This window comes from Pollachius pollachius (assembly GCF_949987615.1).
Source record: "Pollachius pollachius genome assembly, chromosome: 8".
Lineage (NCBI taxonomy): Eukaryota > Metazoa > Chordata > Actinopteri > Gadiformes > Gadidae > Pollachius > Pollachius pollachius.
The window spans coordinates 7039772-7065604 of NC_136941.1; the positions used below are offsets into that span (position 1 = coordinate 7039772).

The 25833-nt window shown below is 47.5% G+C and overlaps 1 protein-coding gene across 3 annotated transcripts; it reads right to left on the minus strand.

Moving 5' to 3' along the window:
• Positions 1-1934: 1934 nt before the first annotated feature.
• Positions 1935-25686, minus strand: ccdc30 (coiled-coil domain containing 30). 3 transcript variants are annotated; one of them, XM_079741112.1, is made up of 28 exons: positions 25645-25686; positions 24629-24865; positions 22111-22293; positions 21647-21767; positions 21011-21201; positions 20663-20731; positions 20396-20473; positions 19679-19856; positions 18869-18940; positions 18315-18430; positions 18043-18173; positions 16802-16994; positions 15993-16091; positions 15124-15255; positions 14432-14569; positions 13749-13927; positions 13104-13341; positions 12646-12768; positions 12063-12233; positions 11293-11502; positions 10844-11001; positions 10470-10635; positions 8249-8367; positions 7829-7970; positions 6264-6400; positions 5244-5361; positions 4187-4257; positions 1935-4079 (listed from the first exon to the last, which is right to left on the minus strand). In XM_079741112.1, the coding sequence occupies exons 2-28, from the start codon at positions 24641-24643 to the stop codon at positions 3887-3889; spliced, it is 3741 nt and encodes a 1246-aa protein (XP_079597238.1). In that variant the 5' UTR covers positions 24644-24865; positions 25645-25686; the 3' UTR covers positions 1935-3886. The 3 variants fall into 3 exon arrangements, with proteins under 3 accessions (XP_079597238.1, XP_079597237.1, XP_079597239.1); XM_079741111.1 differs by having other exon boundaries at positions 8249-8370; XM_079741113.1 differs by lacking the exon at positions 20396-20473 and having other exon boundaries at positions 8249-8370.
• Positions 25687-25833: the final 147 nt, after the last annotated feature.

Below are 25833 nucleotides of genomic sequence, written 5' to 3' on the forward strand. Positions count from 1 at the left end.
AAAATCTCACTTTATGAGGTTTTCTAACATAAATATGAGTTCCCCTAGCCTGCCTATGGTCCCCCAGTGGCTAAAACTTGCGTTCGGTGTAAAACGAGCACTAGGTGTTCTGCTCACCTTGAAATAACGGAGGCTCAAGCGTGCTGATTTGGAATGTGGTCTCATATGTCGTCATAAAGGATCTAAACTCCTCCCCTTTCTCTCCCTGGCCCGCCCAGAGAATTTGGCCCGCCAATAAGACACAACCGTGCGAGCGCCACGTGTGTGTGTGTGTGTGTGTGATTACACACAGTGTTTGCTGTTGATGTTATGGCGCATAACACGTCGGTTCTTTGACGTCTCTTGTATTTCCACAACGAGACTGTAGTTGGGGTTATCTCAGCCATGGTTGAGAAGGAATTGGGGGATAGAAACCTTGGCTTTGACTCCCTGAAGTATGAACTGCGACATGCTGCCTGCCGCCGGTTGCCGCGAGGCACCACCACCGCGAATTAGCACCACCGCGAATCAGCACCGCCTGGCAGCGGGCAGCCAACAGCAGGCAGCGCGCGGTTCAGTCTACTTCAGATTGATGTGGAAGTGGAAGAACCAGAGACGTCGGAGAACCCGACAAAGTTGTTTGTGATTCATAATATCGTCTGGAGGCGCACACAGCTTGGCCGTGATAATATGTATTATATGATATAGATATCTATGTATTATATGATATTATTTAGATATAGAGCTCCAGGACTGTAACACGTGTGTCGTACACACGCGTACACACAAAGTGTTGTACACGCTGTTGGTGTTATGGCGCATAATACGTCGGGCTCTCGTCTCTGGTATTTCCACAACGAGACTCGTAGTGGGGGTTATCTCAGCCATGGTTGAGAATGAATTGGGGGAAAGGAACTTTGGCTTTGACTCCCTGAAGTACATGAACCACGACATGGAGGAGAAAGGGATTGTTGGCCTCGAATGTCTCCCGCTTGAGCCCCGCTTCCCACTACCGAGGGACCACCGCCTCGGCGCTGCAGGAGGCGGTGGTGCCTAAGCGCTGACCGCTGCCGAGGCGGTGGTCCCTCGGCAGCAAGGCTCCGGCGGGAGACAACCGCGGTCAACAATCCCTTTCTCCTCCATGTCGTGGTTCAGTCTACTTCAGATTGATGTGGACGTGGAAGAACAAGAGACGTCAGAGAACCCTACACGGTCGTTTGAGATTCATAATATCGTCTGGAGGCTCACACAGCTTTTGGCCATGATAATATATATTATACGATATAAATATCCATGTATAATATATTATTTAGATATAGAGCTCCGGGACACCCGTGTGTTGTAGAATATTAACAGAACACGGCTAAAGGCTGTGTGCGCCTCGCCATACACCACTGTAAACAGAGCCCTTGGTACCGTGGCTGCAAGCTGCTCAGGGCCACACCCCCACCCTCCTCCTTGACCCGCCTCGCTCCTCCTCATTTGCATTATAGCTACAGACACCAAAACAGCGCATTTGGGGGAAGTTCATTGTGCGACTGGCTCGGAGTGACTGTAACTCTGCACCACGGCTGAATTTCGGGAACGTCTTTGAATACTGTTAGTGGCCCACTAATACATATATTAAAGCATCCATAAAATAGCATGTCATGGGACCTTTAAAAGACGGATTCCTGCCTAAGAACAATATGGTTTTCACCAACATGTTTGATTGTGACACTTTCTGTGGTCTGGCTGTTTTTCTAATTTTAGTGTTTATGACTCACATTTCTAGACAAAATCCTCTGTATTCTATCCCAGTTCCTCTCTGACTCATAGACTTCGACTTCCCTGGTGGTAGAGAGAGTTTGAGAAATAGCAGAAAAGCAGTACAATGTTTCATTGTACTTTATTTATGAAAATAGGTTTCTGCAAACGAAACTAAAACAACCAAATATTTACAAGTCAAAGCGGGTTACATTTGTCCATAAGGACACATACAGAAGATGACAGTTGAGGCTGAGGCACAGTGACACAATGAGAAGTGGCTTCATCGTCTTAATTAAATTGTTCTGTTTCCGTAAAAAAACGTTACTATTCTGTAAATGTTAAAGGTAAAAACATCTCCAAAAAAAAATGTACAGCATACCTTTTCATCTAATTAAAAATACAAAATAGGTGGGTTCTTTACAGCAACCTTTATAGACCTTTATATACAACCCTCATGGCTGAATACTCAGGCTATGGTCCTTAAACCCCTTGAGACCAGCCTCAGCCACTGACTGGTAAATACAGCCATGCACGCTAGCAGGCTGTTAGCCTTTCACACTGGGTATAGTAAATACTCTGGTGCCTTTAGCTAGAAAGCTCTCAAACAAGCGTGGAACTTTAAACCAAAGCGTAGCGTTCCGTTTGTTCTATTGCAGGTGAATCGCAAAACAATTATACTGCTCATTATTAATATGAAATACATTCAAAGGTTTCTAGTGGGAGTACCATGATATTTTAAGTAAAAACAATATGTAAACATACAGCTTGACTTGAATTTCCTTATATGTCCAAGGGACTGTTTCACGTTTATCTTATGAACGCTTTCCTGCCATTGTCATTAGCATTTCCATTGGTACCAATATATCTATGTAAACCAAAAAGTTTAGTTTTTAAAGTGCTCATGTTAAAGAGTGTTAATTGATTGTACTTTGTAACACAGGCCTACACATACACAAGGCTATTTATGTTGACATATAAATACAATTGATTAACATCTTTTCCGATAATGCCCCTACAAATCTAGTCTTTGTATGTTTGGTGTCCCAATACAAAATAACTTTTAAAATTTGACACAATTCAAGCATAGAACACGTGTGACAATTATATTTCCATCCCTTTTCTGATTACAATGTCATCATGGTTACCATGTCACGGTTGTACTCCGCATTATTTAGGGTTTCAGTCAAAGGCTTTAGGATGTAACACATCCCAACTGTCTTTCTCACACACTTTCGTTGACTGTATTGCGGCTATCTAACTGAAGGAGAGAGCCCTATAATCTACAGTATCCTACAGGTGACTGCTACATAGACACTGCCCTGAGGAGTGAGAGGCCGTCTTTAAAACAATACTCCTCCTTGTGTTTCCTCCTGACTTTATCTTATCCAAGATTTGTTTACCACTTTCTAGATTGGGACGATGATATAAATATAACAGTGATCTTTGATGATATAAAAGACGTTTGATACAAGTCACACATCTATGTGTTTTTCAGTCTGAAAGGCTGTGATACGGTAAAGTAATCGATATTTACGACCAAGTTTTTTGTATACACATACAATACATTTATCCCATGCGACAGTGTCTATGTAATTACAGCATTGTATTATTATTATTATTATTCGTTTTCAATATCTATATCCACATAGAATAGTGCATGAATATCGAATCAGGATTGACCAAGAAATGTCCCATCAGTGCTCCCCCTAAATACTTGCTCAAAGGTTCCGGGTCACTGCACTGAGGGCGATTTATTGTCAATTGTGCCCTCAATGCCCATCTCTTCCTCCGTCTTCTCCTAAAGGGCTGATTACTGTTCCACGACAACGCAAGAGGGTTTACAGAACCATTACGTCCTTGCGGACCCTCCTTGCGTCCACCGCAAGGGCCTGACGTGCGCCTCCCAAAAAACTGTGTCGAGGCGACGCAGCAGCAAGGGCTGTGATTGGTCCGCTCACTAAAACCCGACACCGACCAAAAACAGGTTCGCGACTGCGTCGAAGCGTCTGCGTGGTCACTGCGTTGCGTCGACGTGGAACCATTACCAGGCCTCGACGAGGTGGTATCTGAATCGCACAGGGCGCCAGTACCTGGGTATGAGCGGAGGGCGTCTACCTCAGGAGACCCCCGTCGTGGTCCTCACCCCCAACCCCCCCCGTCATACCTGGTCGCGCTCTGCACTGTGCCGGGTCTCCGCCGGACCCCCTGGGCCGGGGGACGTGACGTTCAGGTAGCCCAGCTCCGAGGGCTGGAACTGGGGCGCGCTTTGCGGGGCGACGCGGGGACCCTCCGCCTTCACCCGGCAGATGGCGTCCAGGATCCCCAGGGGGTCGCAGGCGCCGGACGTCAGGCTGGACGTGGGACGGACACACACACACACACACACGTGATTGGTTATGAGTCAGTAGAGTGTGAAACAGGGGGATCTATGTTTAGTTTAAACAGAAAGAGGGGCTACCTCAGACTGGAGGAGTGGAGCACGCTGTCCATGGTCAGACCCTCGGAGGGCAACATCTTCCTCACCTCGTGCTGAACGAACAAATCACATGAAAAAACATTTTTACACACCCCCTCTCTGGTCAGTCAGGCACCAGCCAATCAGAACGTCCTGTAACGGTTACCATTGCTCAGTGCCATGACTAAGCAACACAGTTAAGGCCGATTTCCACCAGAACCGTCACGGAAGCGTCACGGCAGCGAAGCGGCTGTGTTCCGTACTGCAATCCCCACTGGAGGCGGTACGGACACGATCCGGCTGATGGCTCAAGACGTGCATAATTATAATAGGCCTTTATGAATGGCAAACAATGATTATGATTAGAATGATCTATACAATATTATAAACGAGTTATAATCAACCCCTACACATCAATATTATAACCCATTAAATACGGCATGATTCTAGATGTCATGGCAACGTCGCAGTCCGCTCGCGACACTGGACTTGCGATTCGAGAATAGACGAGGCATCGACGCAGACTTTCATTTCTTTTTTGCCACTGATTTGCTATTGATACCATAGGGTTATCAATAGCGTGAATTGCATAGGGGTCGATGTGATCTCATGAATATTCATGAGCAAATGCAAACTGATTGGATGTAGAAGTGTTTTGAGACACGGCTGCGAACCGGCAACCTTCAAAAATAGACCAGTGGAATAGCCTACAGTGACTATAATGGTTTCTATTATTTTTGGCCACGGTTTTACTGCCGTGGAACTTCCATGACGGTTCTTGTGGAAATTGGCCTTAACACACACACACACACACACACACACACACACACACACACACACACACACACACACACACACACACACACACACACACACACACACACACACACACATCCTCATTGAAACCAGTTTAGTCGCATACATACATATCACTATTACTCTGTCAAACTGTTCAAACAGGAAGTCACAAAGACGCACTGTATCACTAGTTCAAATATCCCTTGAAGGGGTCTTATATAAGAGCTAGTGATGATCCGGCAGAACGGGGCGGGCCTTCTACCTCCAGACTGCAGAACGATTGGACGTTCCTCAGCGCCCGCTCCAAGCAGCTCACTTGATTGGACAGCTTCAGCGTCCTGTCCTGCAGCTGTCGGTTCTCCAGCTCCAGGCCGTTGACCCTGAGGCAGGCGGAGGAGTTGATTGGGTTACAGGATGATGGATGGGACGGTGAAGTGGTCGTTCTCTGGGCTGGCTTTCACTGTTACAGCGGTTCATTAGCACAGCTCACAGTATTTTTAACAATTATTTGCAGAAGAGGTGAGGTGAATAATTGTTTTAGTATATACTACACTAATATTTTAGCGTGAAGAGACGACCGTCACGCACGCTTAAAGGGGGAAGTTTTGCGATGAAAACGATATCCCGAGTTTGAGATCTCACTCATCAAGTGTTAACCAATATCCCGAGATAGCGAATCAGACTGCGCCATCTTAGGAGGTTCACATGTAGCATATACTAATAACTAAACCTATATGATTTCTATACTGCACTGTAAGGCAGAGCACCGAACATCCAGAGTCGCATGAAACAAATAAAATGTATTGTATAATGGAGGAATCCAACAACCTGCAGTAAAAATACTAGCTTTAGCATGGGATTTAAGGCCGAGTAGATGATTTAGCCTGTTTGTTTGTTTTGCAATAAAACCAAGGTGCACCTTGGGGGATTGCGGGCAGGGTTGTACTTAGCAAGCTGCATCATGGGGGATTGAGACCTAGTCCTTAGCAAGGTGCATCATGGGTGATAGGGGCCTGGTACCTAGCAGGCTGCATAATGGTGGACTGAGGCATAGTACCTAGCAAGGTGCATCATGGGGTATTTGGGACTAGTACCTATCAAGGTGCATCATGGGGGATGGGACCTAGTACCTAGCAGGTTGCATCATGGGGGATTGAGGACAAGTACCTACCAAGCTGCATCATGGGGTATTGGGGCCTCGTAACTAGCAGGTTGCATCCTGGGGGATGGAGGACTAGTACCTAGCAGGGTGCATCATGGGGGATGGAGGGCGGGGCTGTACCTGTGCTGCACGGTGGAGGCGGTACGCATGCCAGCGCTGCCCAGGTCCTCAGCCTCGCTCATCCTCCGCAGCAGGTCTCTCTTCTCCACCAACAGCTTCTCATTCTCAGCCATCACCGTACGCACCGACTCCTTCTCCTGGAGACACCACCCATGGTGGTGGGAGGGAGGAGGAGGAGGAGCAGGAGGAGGAGGGTCAATGTGCAAGAGAGGGGGAGGAGGAGGAGGGGAAGGGGGGAGAGGAGGAGGAGGGGGGTTAAAGAGCAAAGGGGAGGTGGGATAACGAGCAAGAGAGGGGGGAGGAGGAGGAGGGGAAGGAGGGGAGTTGAAGAGGTGATGGAGCAGTGGGGGAGGGGGGGAGGGAGGATTTGAAGGGGAGAGGGATGAGGAAAAGGAGGAGGAGATGAAGAGGAGAAGGAGGAGGAGAAGAAGAAGAGAGGAAGGATGGGAGATGAAGAGGAGAAGGAGCAGGAGGAGGAGAAGAAGAAGAGAGGAAGGATGGGAGATGAAGAGGAGAAGGAGCAGTAGGGGGAGGGAGGAGGAGGAGGAGGAGGAGGAGGAGGAGGAGAAGAAGGAGAGAGGAAGGATGGGAGATGAAGAGGAGAAGGGGAATGGGGGGAGGAGGAGGAGAAGAAGGGGAGCGGGATGAGGATAAGGAGGAGGACGGGGAAAATGAGGAGAAATACAAGGAAAAGGAGGCAGAATAGAAAGAGAAGGACGACAAGAAGGGAGGGGAAGAGGAGAGGGAGGAGCAGAGTGTTATGAGGGGACTGGTGCCATGCTAAAAAAGCCTCCACAACTGGGTAGAATCATTATCCTCTAAAACAGATCTCCAAACCACCAGGAGGGTGCATGCAGTGTGTCAGTGTTGGAGATGTGCTGGTGTTGATGTAGCGAGTCAACTGTGACAATCTGGAGTGTTGGAAAAGATAACAGATTCATTGAAATATCACTCTGAATCCTGCCAATAATTGCTAAGAATGTGAAGCATTCTTTTTGGTCTTGTTTGTGTCAATAGCGCTCCATTGAGATACAGCACCAGATTAGATCACTAGGACCAGGGCTATTTCTTTAGTAAAACTAGGTATAATTGTTTTTAACAATTCTCCATTGTTTTTAACAATTATACCTAGGGGGATATTTGATTCGACGTGAGCCACATCGGACTCAGATTCCCTATTCCACAAAAAATGGATTCAGGTTCAATTCCGGTTTTGTGCAGCCTCATTTTAAACCGTAGGGAGGATTTACACTACAAAATGAATTGGTTCGGAACCCCGAAAAGTTGGTTTCCAGCCTAAACCAGCATATAGCAGATTTTCCTTGACGCTGAGGAGGGAACCATGACGACATAATTGAGCGTGCCCGATTCTACAGGTCAGAAAGAGAGGATGGCGAAAATAATGTTGTGCAACATCCTCCGTTGACGACGCGGTTCCAACCAAAGACGGCGAAACTCCTCAAGGACGTAACTGGTCCGTAAACCCCCTTGCGTTGCTTCAACGAACCATAACTAGGCCCTAACTCGGTGGAGGAAGGGGCTGAGAGAGGGGGGTGGGAGGGCACCTTGAGGGAGAGGCTGGAGGCCAGCTCCAGGTCGTTCTCCAGCCTCTGGATGGTGCGGTCTCGCTGCCCTGTGGCCTTCAGGCAGGCCTGCCGGGCCTGCCGCAGCTTGCTACGCTGTTGCTCCTGCTTCTCGTTGTGCTTCCTGCACGAGACACACACACACACGCACACACACACACACATATAAACACACATACAGAGGATTTTAAACCACATGGGGGAGAGCTGGGGAATGGGCCTTATTCACTTAGCGGCCATCTTGGTTCTAAATGCTAGCTAGCGTTTAGAACCAAGATGGCCTCTAGATGAATAAGGGGCATGGATTGAGGAAGTCTTTGGTTAGAGGATAAAAGAGCTCATGTTTAATCAAGTTGAAGCTATTTCTCAGTGGGGGGGAGTGGGGGAGTGAGTGAGTCTTACCTGACGTGTGTGTCCAGCTGTAGCAGGACCACCTGTATCTCTCCTTGTAACCTGTCTGTCTCCTGCTGGCTGGACAGCAGCTCCTCCTGCAGCTGATGGTTGGTGCTCTGGGCCTCTCTCTGCTGGTGGAAACCACACGGTGCACCCACATGGGTAAAAAACAGGTAGTGCCCCAGCAAGCTTGGGATACAGCAGTCCTATGTGATTGCAGAACTTCTGGGGGGAGCAGTCAAAAGAGCCCCGGAAACCAGGAACTGCAGGGGGCGGAGGGACGCCTTGTTTCCTGTTTGGATACGGGGATGTTCTGACATAGAAACTCATTCACGCAGGTGGATGAAGCTTTCACAAGGAGAAAGTATGTTTCTATAGTGACCAGCATACACAGTGTTGATTTGGGTTCGCTGTCAATATCAGCTTTCAGCTTGTCTGCCATCAGACTATTCTTAGGTCTGATTCTGGAGACCAATCAGATGATTTCACATGTTTGTCAGTGGCAAAACTACAGAAACACTTAAGGTACGTCCCAATATATTGTTAGAGATGTATGTTTCATGTATGTTTCCATAGTCCTATTCTATCTACTATCGAGCGTTTAGCAGGCACTTTTATCAAAAGATATCCAAAACTGTGATTCTTAAGCTTCGTCATTAACAAGCAGGCCGGGTTTTGCTCAAGGGGGGCAGTAATGTAAGGCTGCCGAGACCATGGACAAAACCCAGAACCTTTCAGCAATTAGTCTGTCCAATACACTAGAAACACCCTATTTACCCCCCTAGCTGCTCTAGCACCCTAGCAACCTCCCAACACTGCCCCTTTATGCCTCGATGTATGCCGACCAAGCCATAGGTAGCATCCCCACAGTTGGGAAAAAGTTGAGCAATCTACAAGCCAGATGTTTATGTATTTCCAACTGGTGGCTAGTGAGAAAACGGCCTACTACTCTGTAAAGTGTCTTGTTAGTACAGTTAGTACAGCCAGGAGAAGTCACCACTCACTGACACAATAAACAGTAATGATTCATTCAGCTCTGCACTGGGATTACGGTTAACGGAGACTCAGGGAAGAGAGTTCTCGATGAAAACCAGTGCATACAAGCTGTGTCAACAGTTGGGAACGATTTTGGAGTAAGTGTGCGAAGCTACGGACCGTTTCAGAGGGTTAAGCCCCTTCAAAATACAGACTGGCCGAGGGGACTTGACGAGGGAGGAAATGAACTGGCTTCAGTCACTGGGAGATGTTATGGTTGGATTAGTCTCCCAGCAACACAACATACTTAACCTCCTCTCACTTGATGCTCTGCGTCATCTGGGCAAGGTTTACTTTTCTCGGCCAAAGAAAAGTTTTAAAACGGATTGGATTTCTTTAGCCTCAACCAGCGTGGGACAGACATGACAGATTGCGGTGCCATATGGCGGACGGATTAAATTGTTGTTTTTTAAACGAGAAGTGTTGACTATGGTTCAGTGCAGATCCACACCACACAGCACCATGGCAACCATAAATAAACAAATTATTATATATTATAAAATAGGTAGATGCATCTCTTTCTTGTGAAATAGTGTCTGAGTGTAGATTAAATTCCATCACATGGCAAAGTGATCTGTGGCAATCCATTGGGGAGACAGGAGTGCACAGACTACAATCTGGAGACCAAAGCTAACCAAGCAACAGTGTAGCTACCAAAGATACCCCAAAGCTACAGTGTAGCTACCAAAGCAAACACAATGCTAGGGAGGCCACCAAAGCCAACACAAAGCTCACACTGTAGCTACCAGTTACCCCTTATACTCCATCCCGCTCCCTTCATATCATGTAACCAAATCTCCTCTCTGTCCACCGCACCAGGCTTTTACCCTGGGTGGAAGGTCTTTCAGCGCCATGGCCCCCAAACTGGAATTCCCTTCCTCAATCCCTCCGTGACTGTCCCTCCTTCCCTCTCTTTAAAGATCATCTCAAGACCTTTCTGTTTCAAGAACACATCTCCTCTTCCACCAATGCATAGACCTCTCTAGACCCCCCCTCTGTATATATTATTTATTTTTGTTTTTATTTGGGTTGTTGTACTTATTGTGATGCTGTCTTGCTCTGTGTGTGCTCATGAGTTTGTAAAGCGACATTGAGAGTGAGAAAGGTGCTATATAAAATAAACGCTTTATTGTAATTATTTCCAAAGCTAACCCTTACTAGCTGAGCACCTCCTGCGGCCCCGCCCCCCGCTCACCTCCTCGCGGGCCTGGCTGAGCTCCTCCTCCAGGAGCGTCAGGCGGCTCTCCAGCTGCTGGCTCTTCAGGCCCAGCTCCGAGTTGCTCCTGCCCAGCGACGCCTCCTTCTGCCTCAGGGAGCGCACCTGCTGCCGCAGCTCCTCCTCCCGCTGCTCCAGGAGCTTCCTGTCAGCAGGAGCCACGCAGGAAGTGGGGGGCGAGAGGGATGAGGGGTAGGGGGAGGTGGGGGAGGAAGGGGATGAGGGGGAGGCGCGGGAGGAGGGGGAGGCGCGGGAGGAGGGGGAGGTGGGGGATGAGGGAAGACTTTAGAGCAGGTCCATTACAATGCAGTTCCTGGTGTGTGTTGTGTTGTGGTGATGTGTGCAATAAAGACCTGGTGATGTGGTCCTCGTGGTGCTGGGCCCTCAGGGAGGACAGGCTGTCCGTCAGGTCCCGGGTGTCTCTCTCCAGCCGGCTGCTCTCCCCGGAGCGAGCCTCCTCCATTCGCAGTTGATGCTGCGAGTTCTTCAGCTGCTGCTGCAGCTCCACCACCTGGCGGGAGGAGGAAGGACACCCCTGCTTAACCTTTGACTTAAAGTGAGCCACTCTATTGTCATCAGGACCTTTCGCAGACCACTTCATATGCAAACACAAAAATGTAATTCTGAAGCAGTAGAGTTGTCGTAATCTCTCTCCTATTCCAGCGCAGCGATACCGCTGGTGATAAATGCTAATCCAGTCTAAGCCCCTAGCATTGAGAAACAGTATTGAAACAGACCCAGGGAGTAGTCCAGGATCACTGCAAATTAAGCTAGTAGTATAGAAGACTCTTCGTTCGCTGACCTTCTTGTCCGCGGCGATGAGGCGAGCCCTCTCTGCCTGCAGCTCCTCCTGCAGGCTGGTGGTGGTACTGCGGGTGGTGGAGCTCCGAGCCAGCTCCAGCTCCTGCTCCCGGATCCTCTGCTGCTGGCGCTCGCACTCGCTGCCCAGTCCCTGCACCTTCTGCTCCACCTGCAGCAACCGGGCCGCGCTCTGCTTCACCTCCGCACACAGCTAGTAGGAGCATGGACAAACACACAGGAGATAGCTTGGTTATGGAAACATGGTGTGGTTTGAAAACTCACCGGGGATGGTTTAAACACCCACTGAGGATGGTTTAAACACCCATTAAGGGTGTTTTAATCATCCAGTAGGGATGGTTCAAACAACCACTGGGGGACAGTTAAAGGTCCCATGACATGCCACCAGGTGTGAGTGTGAGTAGCCTTACAAGCCGGTGGCATGTCATGGGACCTATAATACTTTTAGATAAATGCTAGCTGGACAAGGAAATATAGATTTTCACTATAGGAGAAAAAAGATAACGCATCCACACACAAATTAATTCAGAAAGAAAACAAATGTAAGTGAAAAACTTGTATGGGTTTTTTTTGTCCCTTAATGGACCGGGCAGTGGTTTGAAAGTGTGAGTGTGCGAAATGTCAGCACACTCTGACTATTAAGCCACAAATTGGCTTAATACTTTCACTGAACAGTGAAAGTATGATTGTGCAACGTCTCCCAGGATAACCCAACACACGGCCACAGCACCATGGTGGGTTCATCTCCCACACCTTGAGTTTCTCCTGGTCCAGAAGCACGTTGTGTCTCTTCAGGTCCACGTTCTTCTCCCTCTCGTAGCGCAGCTCCCGCTCTGCCGAGGTGAACAGACTCTGGACCCTCTGGAGGTCCTGCTTCAGCTGCCGGGCCTCCTCCGCCTTCTGGCCCAGGACCATGTCTTGAGACTGGGGAGAACGAGGCAGGCCAGGGGGGTAGCATTATGTTAGATGGGTGGAGGATGGAGGTAAGGCCAGTTTAGCATACTTAAGAACAAAAGGTCATTCAGCGATAATATAATTAACTTAAAAAGGAAATGCTAAATAAAAGACAATATGACAGTGCCGACATGAACATTTTGATTTAGAAATTTAGTGTTAAGGCAGAACTCAAGATGCGTTCCTAAAAACTAAACGCTTGGTTTGGCACCATGCTTTGTCTGAACCCATCTGGCTCAATGATGCCCACAGGTACATTGTGGACGTTGGGGATGGAACTCAGTACCTTTGGGCTTGGAGTCCAACATGAAGTTGAATGGTGATATGATGGCGAGTATAAACGGGGCTGGTGAATACATAGGCATGAACACGGAGAGAGTACCTTGGCGCGGGCCTGGGCTTCAGTCACCTGGGCCTGCAGGGCCAGCTGGCGCCGGGCAGACAGCTGTCTCTCCTCCTCCAGGTCGGCCTGCAGGCCAGCCGGGTCCCACTTCATGCTGGGCAGCTGGGTAACATTTAGCTAATTAGCACAGGCACAACGCCACTTAGAGGGGAATCAGATGCATGTGGTAAATAGGCAGGTAGGGGGCTGGAGGAATGGTCCTGCTGCTTCTAGACATCAGGGATTGAACCCAATTCCTCAACTAGGAGTCAAACACACCAACTGCATTGTCCTGTACCCTCAGAGCTTTTAAAACAAATGTTTTCTACAGTTGATGTGCAAGTTGTGCTTATTCACAGTGGCTCATCTGGTTGACGTCTTAGGAATTCTCTCATATGTGTCAATGGAAAACCGTATCCTCCCTAACAGGTGTGTTGGAAGCACTCCGGGCCATGTACCTGCTCATCCCTGCTCCCCGCTGGACCTCCGGGACTAGGTTTGGTCAGCGGCTCCTGGCTGCTGCTCCCCGTGGAGGCATGATGCTCCTTCAGCTGCAGCTCAAGCCTCTGCTGGAGCTGCTGGACCTCCAGGACCAGCCTGTCCCTCTCTCCCTGGGCCGACAGCGTCTCCTGGGCCCCAGAGTGGAGGTCCGCCTGGAGCCTGCTGCTCTGGAGCTTCTCGGTCCCCAGCTCATCTCTGGATGGGGGCGACAGGAGAACAGCCAGGAAGGGGTTAACAGGATGCTCCCGCCTGCATTGGAACAGATGCTTACGACTAACTGCAGAGTGCACAAGCACACACCGCAGCCGCAGTTTCCATCTGCACCCACACCCCCACCCACGCATTGCATTTCCCACTTCCTATTTAAACCTACAACCTCTAACTGGGTTGATCATAAACAAATCAATATGAACCAATAAAAAGAATAAGCAATAGTAGTAACCTGGGTTAGAGCTATAAATATCCCTGTTCAATATGACGTGGTGCATAGCTTAAATCAAACTTTCACTCCATCTCAGAAAGACTACTTCATGGCCAAGTCCATAGGGAGTTTGACACTGGTGCTGAGATGAGCTACATGCTAACGAGAGCCCCAGGCCAACCTCAGAGCGTCGCGGGCCGTCCTCAGGCTGGTCAGCTCAGAGGTCAGCCGGTAGGTCTGGTCCCTGAGCTGCTCCACCTCCGCCCTGCTCTCCCTCAGGTCCTCCTTGGCCCCGCCACTCTCCCGCTGGCGCTCCAGCTCGCCCTGCAGGCGGGCGTGAGTGCGCTCCAACTGGGCCAACTGGAACACACAAGCGCACAAACACGCACACGCACACGCGCGCGCACACACACACACACACACACGTGTCGAAGTTTAAGTTCAGTGTTCAAGTACATACTCAGTATACCAGGAACTTGTAAACTACTAGTATAAACTATAATTATATAGGTCTACTTTGATTACAAACCCAAACCGGAGGACATATAGACAAAAAAATTGAAATAGAAAAGATGATGCAAGGAAAATAAGGAAGAATGCAAGTCTTGCAACATCCAAATTGATTCAATATCAAATCAATGAATTATTATCTCTTAGGGAGACCAAAGACTGACTGGAAATAGAAGCACCACGTGGGAATCTGGAAATTACTATTATTATTATAAAGTAATATTTCTCTGACTGTATCTTTAAAACGACACTCTCGAGTTGGGTCAGGATAATGTATTAAATATTTTCAAACATTGTAACACAAGAGCATGTGGGTGACGGAAGCTAGCGAGCTAGCTAGCGAGTGAGCCAGACCTTTTCCTCCAGCACGGCCTTCTCTCCCTTGACCTGCGTGAGGCTCTTGATGAGGGTCTTCCCCTGCTGACACTCAGTCTGCAGACTGTTCACCTCCATCCTCAGCTTCTTCAGCTCCCGCTCGCCCATCTGAAGGGCCTTCAGCAGCACGCAGAATCACACACAAACACACAAGGAATAAACACAATGGCACAATGACACCATCGCGAATACATTGGATGGGGTTATCACAGTGAAGAATAGGCTTTTCTATTATATATATTCTATACTAGTACTGACAAGCACTGACATATAAACTGATAACATGTCAGTAGTAGTTAGTACTAAATAGTACTATGCTGTATTATTGTACAACAAAGAACACTGCATGATTTTCCTCCATTTTAGAAAACAAATGCACTGTTGACGCATATTGCCTGCCAAAATAATGAATTTATATGCAAATATAATGCAATATATATGCAAATATTCAACATGGTGCCAATTTTCTTTATGTTTTCATCAAACACAGCGGTCAACTTTTAAAAAAAATAAATAATAATAATTTATTCATGTTATCCCATTTTTTCTCAAGCATTTCCTTTAACAAATTTTCCTCAAAAACACAAACTAATTCCATCATCATCATCATCATCATCATCATCATCATCATGAGCGTGGCTGTGCTGTCTGTGTGAGGGCCCTTCCCCCACCTCCTTGTCTTTCTTCAGGGCTCCCTGGGCGGAGGTGAGGTCCACCTCCAGCTGCTTCCTCCAGTCCTTCTCCTCCGTCAGCCGCGCCTCCATCAGGGACACCCGCTCCTGGCTGCTGCCCCCGCCCCTCAGCTGGCCGCGGAGGACACACACACACACACACACACACACACACACACACACAGAAGGTAAAGGGTCAAAGTGTGCTTGACAGATGAGGTCAGGTTCGTCATAACTATACCACTACTGTCTTATTAATTAGTAAGTTAGCCTTTGACCGAATGGACTCTTTGTTTTTTCTTTAGATACATGTCCTTACAGTTAGACTGTGAGGACGATGACATAACCACAACACAGGTTTATCCAAATTGACTCACATCAATCTTCATATCAAGGATGCATACAGGCAGACTGCAGACATTTGGTAGAATATTTATTTCCCTGTTTTATTTCATTGTATTGCATTTCTTAACTAAACGATGCATCTCTATTTTCGGCTGTCTTTCTGCTGCTGTAGACAACCACATTTCTTCGCCTGGGTATCAATTAAGTGTTATCTTATCTTATACGTACATTTCAGAATGTTGCATACAATCTTGGCACAACACTTGCTTTGAGACTAGATAAATGGAATAATAATCTGTCTGTGGGTTATAATCAAAGCGCAATACCAGCAGTAACACATTGTAATGTGTGTATATCAGTGTTCGTGTTTCCACTGCTGGCCCTATTACAGGGGGATTTGGGCCAAAAACACACTATTCATTCCACGTCCCACCTCGAGGGGTGATGTCTTTGGTATCGACCTGTTTTGATGAATGTGGAAAGGAGGAAGATTGATGACGGGCTCCGACCCAACGGCTACTCACCGGCTGGAAGTAGGGCTCCGGCTCTTTGCTCTCCTCTCCGTTTTTCAGAAGCCTTTCCTGGGCAAACTGCTTCTTCAGCTCCACCTCCAGGCTTTTAATCTGGTGGTTCCAGCGCACATCGTTAGTCAGACATTTGGGAGCTGTCTCCATTTCTCCCTCTATCATGCGCACGCACACACACACACACACACACCAACCATGATCCACCACCAAAAGTACACCATCAGGGAAATGTCTTGAGCAACACAGGAATTAATTAGACCCGGAGAAAGAGGCTGTGTTGAATTCTAATAAATAAAACTCATTAAACTGGTCTTTCGCACTAACAGAAGTTACTATGTGTAACTTTACACACTGTCCACTAATGCCTGTTCTCCTATTTAGCAGACGCTTCTATCCAAAGTGACTTTGAGGTCATTCTGTTCAGCAGGTAGGCGACACACTAAGGAGACTTGGGATCAAACCAGGAACCTTTCAGTTAGGAGTCAAACCCCCTAACCACTTACCATTAACACTTAACATCTTACCTCTATACTATATTAAAAGTATTCCAATACCATAGCATCAAATAAATAAGCTGCACTTCAAAAAAGCATTCTCCCTCCAACCACTAAGCCTTCGGGCTTTAATGTGTCATCCCTGATTATTTATGTATTTTAATGTATGACAGAGTGCTGTTCCTATTCTAGATCAAAATGGTCAAATCAAATCAATCAATGAACCCTCAGCATCCAATCAGAGAGCAGCTCTCCACAGTCGCCATGTTCCCTCCCCCCCAGCGTGATCCCACTGTTGGCTCCCTGTCTCACCTTCCTGCGCAGGCCTTCCAGCTCCCCGTCGTGCCGCTGCCGCTCCTCCTTGCTGGCGTTCTGCGTCTCCCCCACCAGGGCCTCCAGCTCCTCGTTCCTCTCCACCAACTCCTCCTGGTCAGCCCGCTGCTTCTGCAGCCGCCGCTGCAGCTCCCGCAGCTGCACACGGCCGTCCTCCACCACCTCGCGACACCTGGAGCAAGACGTGCGATAGCCACTTAGCATCGTGGAGGCTAATTAGCCTGGTGTCCCCTTACTATGCCAGTGTCGGCTAATGAGCAGAGTATAAGCTATATAGGGCAGTGACGGCTAACTAGTGTAGCGTCAGCTACATCACTATGCTAGTGTCAGCTAACGAGTAGAGTGTTAGCTTCTAGGGTAGTGACAGCTAGTTAGTGTAGTGTCAGCTACATCACTATGCTAGTGTCAGCTTACGAGCAGAGTGTTAGCTTCTAGGGTAGTGACAGTTAGTTAGTGTAGTGTCAGCTACATCACTATGCTACTGTCAGCTAACGAGCAGAGTGTTAGCTTCTAGGGTAGTGACAGCTAGCTAGTGTAGTGTCAGCTACATCCCTATGCTACTGTCAGCTAACTAGTAGAGTGTTAACTATTTAGGGTAGTGACGGCTAACTTCTGTAATTTCAGCTAAGTAGCATTGTGACAACTAATTAGACCTGTGTCAGAACACTAGCATAGTGTCAGAACACTAGCATAGTGTCAGCTAATTAGCCTAGTATCAGCTTATATGCTAGTGACAGCTAACTCGCGTAGTGTCAGCCTAATGTCGGCTAGCCAGCCGAGTTTCAGCTATACAGAATAATGTTGGTTAGCTAGGATAGTATCAGCTAACTAGTGTAGTGTCGGCTAACTAGTGTCAGATAGTAATTCTACTATCAGATAGCCAGGCCAGTATAAACTAGCTTGTTGCATGTGCATGGGATTGGAATCTGCTTTTGTTTCCTTACACAAATATCAGTCTTAAAGAATCATAAACATCAAAATGAAGGGGACAGCAGTTTGTCTGGAGAATTATAGGTTATTACGTTTGATGTCTAATTTGTTAAAAAAAAATACTGTCCAGGGATGTCATTTTAGTGAGCAATAATCAATGGACCAAGGGAATTGAAATGCATTGTGTGACCTTGGTATAGCCTGGTGCTGTACATTGACACTATAATCCTATACGACTAAATAGGGATGCAACATGAACCAATATTTAGGAGCAGGGCGCATGAGTGTACCGTTTGTGAGCATGCTCCTCTTCATTCCACAAGGGGGCCACATTGCTCTGAAGCTCTCCACTTCTCCCCTTCCCCTCTCCTTGTGGCTGTGGTTTGACAGAGGAAGCTTGCTCTGGCTCCTGCTGTGCCAGCTTCATGAATATAAAAGGGATACACAAACATCATGCATCAAACTAAACTATAAACCATGCGTCTAGCATTTTGCCCGCGCTGAGAGTTCACTAGCAGTTCAATGATATGAGTGCATGTATTAGTGTTTGGTGAATGCTTACCTTGTCCAGAAGGGTTTTCTTCTCGGTGTCTAACGCTCGTACCCGCTCCCTCAGAACACGCATCTCCCCGTCCTGCCTTTCGTTTTGGTCTTTGGCCTTCTGCAGCTCCACCATGTCTGGGGAACATCAGCCAGCATGGTTACACGTACCATGGTCGACATTACATGACATCTGAACTACGGACCTTCTGAAGCCAGAGTGACCGTTGAACCGGGGAACCGGATCAAAAGGTAATTGGAACAACCGCAACACAGTGGTCACGAAAACCAATCTCTGCAGGAAACATAGCCATAGCTTCACGATCACGTTTTGTTGTGGTTGAGTGAAATGACTTGGATCAGGTTCCAAATGTTTGGCTCCGGTGACTCAAAATGTGGCTACATAAAGAACAGACATGTAGGCATTCAAAAAGGGAAGAGGTGAAAAATAGAAAATCTGTTTTATGAATTATGCAGTTTTTTTGTGCAGTTTGAAAAAGTATTTTGTCAAGCTGAGCAAAGTTCCAACATCTCATCATGCTTTCCCACATATAGTTACACTCATATTTGTCTCACCACAGTGCCTCAGCTTGTCCACTTCCTTCCTCAGGTTTTCCACTTCCTGTTCTGTTCGCTCCAGCTCAGCTCCTGTGATTAGGAAGAAATAATACAATTTAGGCGGTTGGAACTGTGTGCCCTGGTATCCTGACCATGAATTCATTAGAATATCTCCAACACGCTCATAGCTACGCATAGAAATTGGGAGAGAATTAAATGTAAAACGGTACCCTTCAGTTCACAGTTTGACATTGTCTATATACTATGAATCTAAACTGTCCTGAAGGAGACTCTTAAACTCGCTGGTTTCGCTCGGATTGGTTTCGACACCAATGCGGCAGCACAATGTGAAAGAGATGCTAGGCAACGTGTCTGTGTATTAGAAACTGTAGCCAAGCAATCATTTATTTTCTAGGGTCTGGGCTGGCGCTTATTTTGTAATGTTTCATAGGGAGTCTGACCATGGTTCAAGCACTTGGGAGAAAGAAAAATGGAATCATTACATAACGTCATACACAATGTTGGTTCTATTATGCATCAACATTTGACTGGAACTGATTTACAAAAAGAAAGTACAGAAGAACGACAATGTAACTTGTGAATGAGGCTAAAGTCTCCTCTTGGAAGTACAACCAAGAGGTAGGATTAATGATCAGACTGGATAAATCCTGCAACTCGACTTTTCCAATCCTCACTAGAACCCATTTCAGCATAACACAGAAAAAAAACACCACCTCATCCCAATGTAAAAAGACGGATGAACCCCCTGTGTTTAAACATGTCCCGTTCACATCATTGAGCTTATCTGTATTGGGTGTGAGCGCCTACCGCTGAGTCCCAGGCTGCCGTCGTCGTGGTCGTGCGGGCTCTTCCTGGCGGCGTCCAGCTCTGCGGTGAGCCTGCGGATGTCCTGGTGAGCCATGGCCAGCCTCCGGGACGCCTCCTCCAGGTCCCGCTCCAGGCCCTGGCGCCCTCCCCTCTCCTGGGACACCTCCTCCTCGTGGAGCTATCCCGGGGGGAGACACCACAATCATCCGCTGAGCTTAGGGGGCCAGCGGCCGAGACGATGGAGGGGAAAAGACAGCACACTATGCAGGGCCCCTGGAAGGGTAGGGGGGCTGGGGGGCGTTGAGAGAGCCGTGCTCGGGGGTAAACATCGTTTTAACTAAAAGACGGACGGCAAGGCCCAGCGTCCGTGTATCGCTGCGTGCCGACGCGCCTGAGGAAAGGAAAGAGTCAGTAGCAACGTGAACAGGAAGTGGACATGCTGCTTGAGAAGGAATCATGCGCCAATGCACCCATCACAAGTATTGAACACCTTTCAGGTATAAATGTCTATATAAGACCGATTAGTTGCATGCAGATGTTGGCATGGCAATCCAAGAAAAACACCCTCAGTGGAACAAGAAAACAAGAGCAGTAAAGTAGCGGTAGTAGGTGGTTGTGGCAATAAGCTGGCCAGCATTCCAACGTCAGCCTGCGGTTCTCAAACGGGTGAGTGGTTAGTTTAAACTTTAAACCATGGGGGGTATAGTGAGGACCTACGGGGACGCTAGTGAGTCTGCTCTGAGCAGAGGATCTTCTGGGACCAAACAGCTTCCTCCAGGTGCTCTGACTCGAACACTGTCGAGAAGACGGATCGGTGTGGATGGGATGGAGAGCAAACAACACAACACGTCAGCAACACTGGTGGTACGCCGTCTAGGGCTCTCTTACTGGCTTCCATCCCTCACTCAGAACTTAAAGGTCAGGCCTGGATGGAGGAAGAACCGTGCGGGAGCCCAATGTCCTAGTTGTGGTGAACGTTCTCACCTTTGTCATGTTGTCTCTGGTCTTCAGCAGCTCCTGACCCAAAGTGCGGCGGACGTGCTCAACCTCCTCCTGTCGGGGTGATTCCAGCGCGTGGGCGAGAGGGGAAGGCTGTTAAATGTCAAAGCTCTCTATCCTGTTTTGTCGTGCTTTAAGAAGCACAACATCAGAACCGTTTCCAGCATTTAAACAACTGTTTAGCAATCCTGAAATTCCAGATTTGTCTTTATGCCTTTATGAACTGCTGCTCGCATCTCCATTAATATACATAGGACAATAAACTTGAAAGTGAAACTAAAACTAAACGTGAATTGAAACTGAAAGTGAAACGACGATGGTAAGTCTGTGTACCTGCAGGTGGACCTCCCTCAGGCTGCCGGTGAGGCTCTGGGAGTCCAGCCTCCTCTCGGCCGCCTCCAGCCTCTCCAGCAGCGTGGTCCTCTCCACCAGCAGGTAGGCCACCTGTTCGCTGGGGCTGCTCAGGCCCACGTCCCCCAGGCCCTCCTGGGACAGCAGCTCCACCAGCTCCTTGCTCTGGTTCTCTGGCAGAACGGAGAAGACGGAGGAGAAGAGGTCAGGTGCTGGACTCCTATGACCGGCTCAAAACGTCAGTGACAGAGACGTACTTGTCGCTTTCCAAAGACATGAAAATGACACGGGGGTTTTAACTCAGTTCATGCTTCTGGTGCCTCTTCATGCTACATATAGGCTTTGGGAGTTGAGAGAGGTCCAAATAGGGAACGTTATTTATTAAAAAAAACAAAAACGTCTGATAGCATGGATCGAACGGTAGCATGTTATGTAACAACAGGTGAAAAGGAAGAAAAACAAATCTGGAAAGTATGAACATAATACTTACACAGTACACATCCTAGCCTAAACTCCTTTGCATGTAACCCCCCCCCCAGCATTAATTTGGCGACCACAACGATAGCAGAAACAATGACGGTGATGGCAGCTGTGGTGAACAGAGTGGTGGTGCGGTACCGTGCAGGAGCCGGCTCTGTTTGAGCTCCAGGCGCAGCTGCTCGTTGTCTCTCTCGTACTCCGTTGTCAGCATCTCCCTCTCCTCCAGCAGACCCCTGATGTGCTCCACGTAGCTCTCCACCTGGGCCCCCCCACACACACGCACACATGCACACGCACACACACACACACACACACACACCAGCAAGCAACCACTGATGTTTGTACTGAAGTGATATAGATAAATTAGGGTACAGACAAGTTGCAAACACAACATCGTAATACGATACTGTAATAACATGTAACAGCATTAAAGTACACTGTGCACATTCATTTCATGCAACTTATTGGATGCAAGACATATGGTAACTATGTCTCTCTCCCTCGACTGTTGAAACATCTTCTCTCTGCGAGCTGAACCTCCTGACCGTGGCCTTGTAAAGAAGCTGTAAAGTGGCGTGGCTGGTGCCCATGTCGCGGCTCACCTCCTTCATCTCGCCGGCCTGCTGCGTGCGCAGGGTCTGCAGCTCCCGGGAGGCGGCCAGCAGCTTCCCCTCGCTGCCCACCAGCTCTCGCCACAGGTGGCACTGCCGCTCCTCGGGGTCCGCCGCCGGGGCCAGGCCATCGTCCTGCAGCCGCGCAGCGATCTGGTCCAGCTCCGTCCGCACCTGGACGCCCCCACCCAACAGCCCCACCAACCAGCCCGGGAGAACTTGAGAAAGGGTGCTACAGCGATTTGAGATGCAACGATCGCTGGATTTAGATTATTGATTTTTTTTGTTTATAGTATCGATTGTTTTGGTATTTATCAAATATTGCTGTCCATGCCAACAAGCCATTTAGCCTAGATGGTGCAAAATAAATGTGGGTATTCTCTAATACAGAGGTCTTCAACAGGGGGTCCGCGACCCCTAGGGGGTCCACGGAGGTACTGCAGGGCGGTCGCGAAAGTTTTGGTTGATTAGACATTGTTTTTATATTACCCCCGCAATCTTTTCCACAAATTGAATGTCTTTGAATACACATTTACATAAATCCAAGACACTAGCTGCGTTTACATGGACACCTTTGATCCGATTTCTAATCGGAATAGATCTATTCCTATCATGCGATCCAAATGTACTATATATATGGCATTTACAAAAGTGGTAAGCGTACGTTCGTATGTCTCTCAGGCACACCTGACACATCTGGACTGGCTGCGACATTTTTATGTATTTGATTTTAATGAAAGCCCAGCAGGAGATAGCTTTTCTCTGCCTGCTCCTTCAAATAAGAAGAAGGACAGCACAGCGACGTCAGTTTCTCGTCCGGTCTTTATGTTTACTCCCTCCTCCGCCGCAAACAATACGTATTTGGATGAGAGTGCACAGCCAAGACTGTTGGGAGAGAGAGAGTGCTGTTATGTAAGGGATAATGTACAGAACGCCGGTCATTATGCTTATAAAAATAAGCGAAAAATAGCAACCGGACACGCTGGGGTTGATAACTTACCGGACTACTTGCGGAGTGACAAGAAAGAAACTAACAAACATCTCTCATTTTCGTATCCACATTTATGTTTTAAAAATGTCCATTTGAATAGCTTTTATGCATGATTACATGCAATTGACAGACATTGGTGATCTTGGCAGGTATCAGTTTATTATGTCATGCTGTGTTTATGAATGGCAGTGGCATGGCCACCCCTACTCACTGTACCTTGCGCATGTTTAAAATAAAAACATGAATATATGAACCTGTGTATTATTTGAATATCTTAGTATTGAATGCAAAATAACAAGGTACATTTACACATGGCACTATAGGACCAGTTTAATATAAAACACAATTTTATACAATATATAAGTAGGGGGTCCATGCTCCATCTCTCCATCAGTTTGGGGGTCCTTGGCCTTGAAAATGTTGAAGACCCCTGCTCTAATATATATTTAATACAGTAAAGCTGTCCCAGCTATTGCTGACCAGCTGCAAGTTTGTTTTTCTTGTTACTAGATATTAGTGAATATTATCTTAGCGTAAAGGGATCCCGGTTTGATCCACAATGTCTGCTGGTAAACCTGTGGGAGTCAGGTTCACTTCAGCAAGTCGCCTAACTCGTCTGCTTTAGTGCTCCATCCATGTCATTACCTCTTCTACTTGGTTAAGGTCAATAGAAGCCCAGGCAGAAGAAGAGTATCCTCCAGCAACCATGTGTGGTATGTCTACGGCACTATGAGCACACTGGAAAGTAATTAGCCTCTTGTCTTTCTGCCCCTAAAATACATTGTAAGACTACTCAAGAGTGCTATACTCGCATTATGACACAAGGGGGAAAATATGCATCTTTTATTTTTGCCATTCGCTCCGTTCGACACGGAGCTGCTGAAGTCAACCCGTTAGGGAGGTCAGAAGGTCTCTCCCCGACAAACATCAAGCTTGGTTGGCCAGCGTGCATTATGCTCCCTATCGCCACGCGCGGCAGGAACCTATAGCGCGCTGAGAGAGGACGACTCAGCGCTTCACACCTGTCACCAAACACAATGCTGTCATTCACGGGCCCTGTAACCCGAGTGGGCCGCTCATTCACAGGCCGTGGACAGCTGTGGCGGGGGACACGGCCCCAGCCAGGCCAGGAGCATCAGGTCTCATGTACCTTCTGGTATTTAAAGATGAGACAAAATAAAGAAATTTTGACGCTATGAGGAAGTGGGCGTTGCTGTTTTTCTATAGAAAATATATATTTGTGGATTGATAGATTCATCTGCCACATTTGCTGATGAACTGGGACTCAACTCACTTTCATTGAATAAAAGTCATTTCTAAATGTCTTTAATGATGTTATTGTTTGATGTGTTACATAAAACACAAACACTATTAGCCTGACTACAGTGTTTTCAATGGGAATCTTTTAATATATAATAAACAATATAGTCATCATCTTTCGCCAGGGAGACAGAAAATAACATACGCTTATCGACAGTGTGTGTGTGTGTGTGTGTGTGTGTTTGTTGTGTTTGTTACCTCTTCATGTTCCATGGTCACACATTAGGTTTGAGGAGGAGGCATCTGTTCGATGTTGAAACTTTTCCTCAAGAGCAAGAACAAAGATCTCATATAGACTTCTATAGGTCCACTATATGGCATCGTTCAGGATGTCCATTCGTTTGAAGAACATTGTTTAATGATGAACAGATCTTCAAAAGTCCAACATGTCCAATTCATGTCCAAGTTCCTCCATTACTATTTTATGTAGCTCACCTGTAAACAAAAAGAGAAGAAGAATACATACATTTAGAGGTGTGCACTGTGACCGTAACCGCATACAGTATAGCAAATCAGCACCTGTAGTTACACAATACTAATCCTCCAGATTAGAGTAGCTACCTTGTAGTACGAGGCAAGCAGAGGCGCATCACTGCACCCTCAGAAGCAATGCAAGCGCCAAGCCGATTAGCTGTGTTTTTCTGCACCACGTCTCTAGTATGACATTCCATAATTCCAATTAGGTATTCTGTAAACACCGTATACCAGAGACACTGGCAATTATTAGAGGGCCCTCTCTACGGATCAGCACTGCAAATGTTCGCTGGCCTGCCAGTGTGTTTCAGCAGGAAGAGGGTTAAAAGAGCTCAAATATGTGGGCTGTTTACCCCTCATACCAAAATGTCTGACAAGAGTTTTTCGTCGCCACAAGCGCCCTATGATCCCCTTGCAGAGCTAGCTGGCTAGGCGGGGGTACGGTGTGTACATTTGTGAAAAATATGCATCCATACATGATATTATACGACAGCCAGCAAGACACCGCGTTAGAAAACGGTAAGCATCCGCTGGCTGGTGAGAAAACTTGGTCAACCAAGAGTTGATTTGGTTGACGCTCCACGGCTACGTCGCTAGCCGTAGCTACGCTTCTCTAGCAGGGAAGGTGAAATAGTTTTACCTCGGACATGAAGCCAAATAGCAAGTCTAGCTCTAGGCTTCTTTTTATTGACACTCAATACGACTTCAGTCTGAACTTATTTATGAAAAGTTGCACAAACCTGGTAACGGGTGGCAGCGGTGAGAACAGGCGTGGCGAAAATAATTTGGCTTCTGCAGGCGCCTAGGCAACCGGTCATACCATTTTGGTCGGTGATACGGGGGAAACGGGAAAGTCTATGTGCAGCTTGACACATACAAATATATTATCGTTTTTTCTTCTCTGTCGAATGAAAATACAAGTACACAAT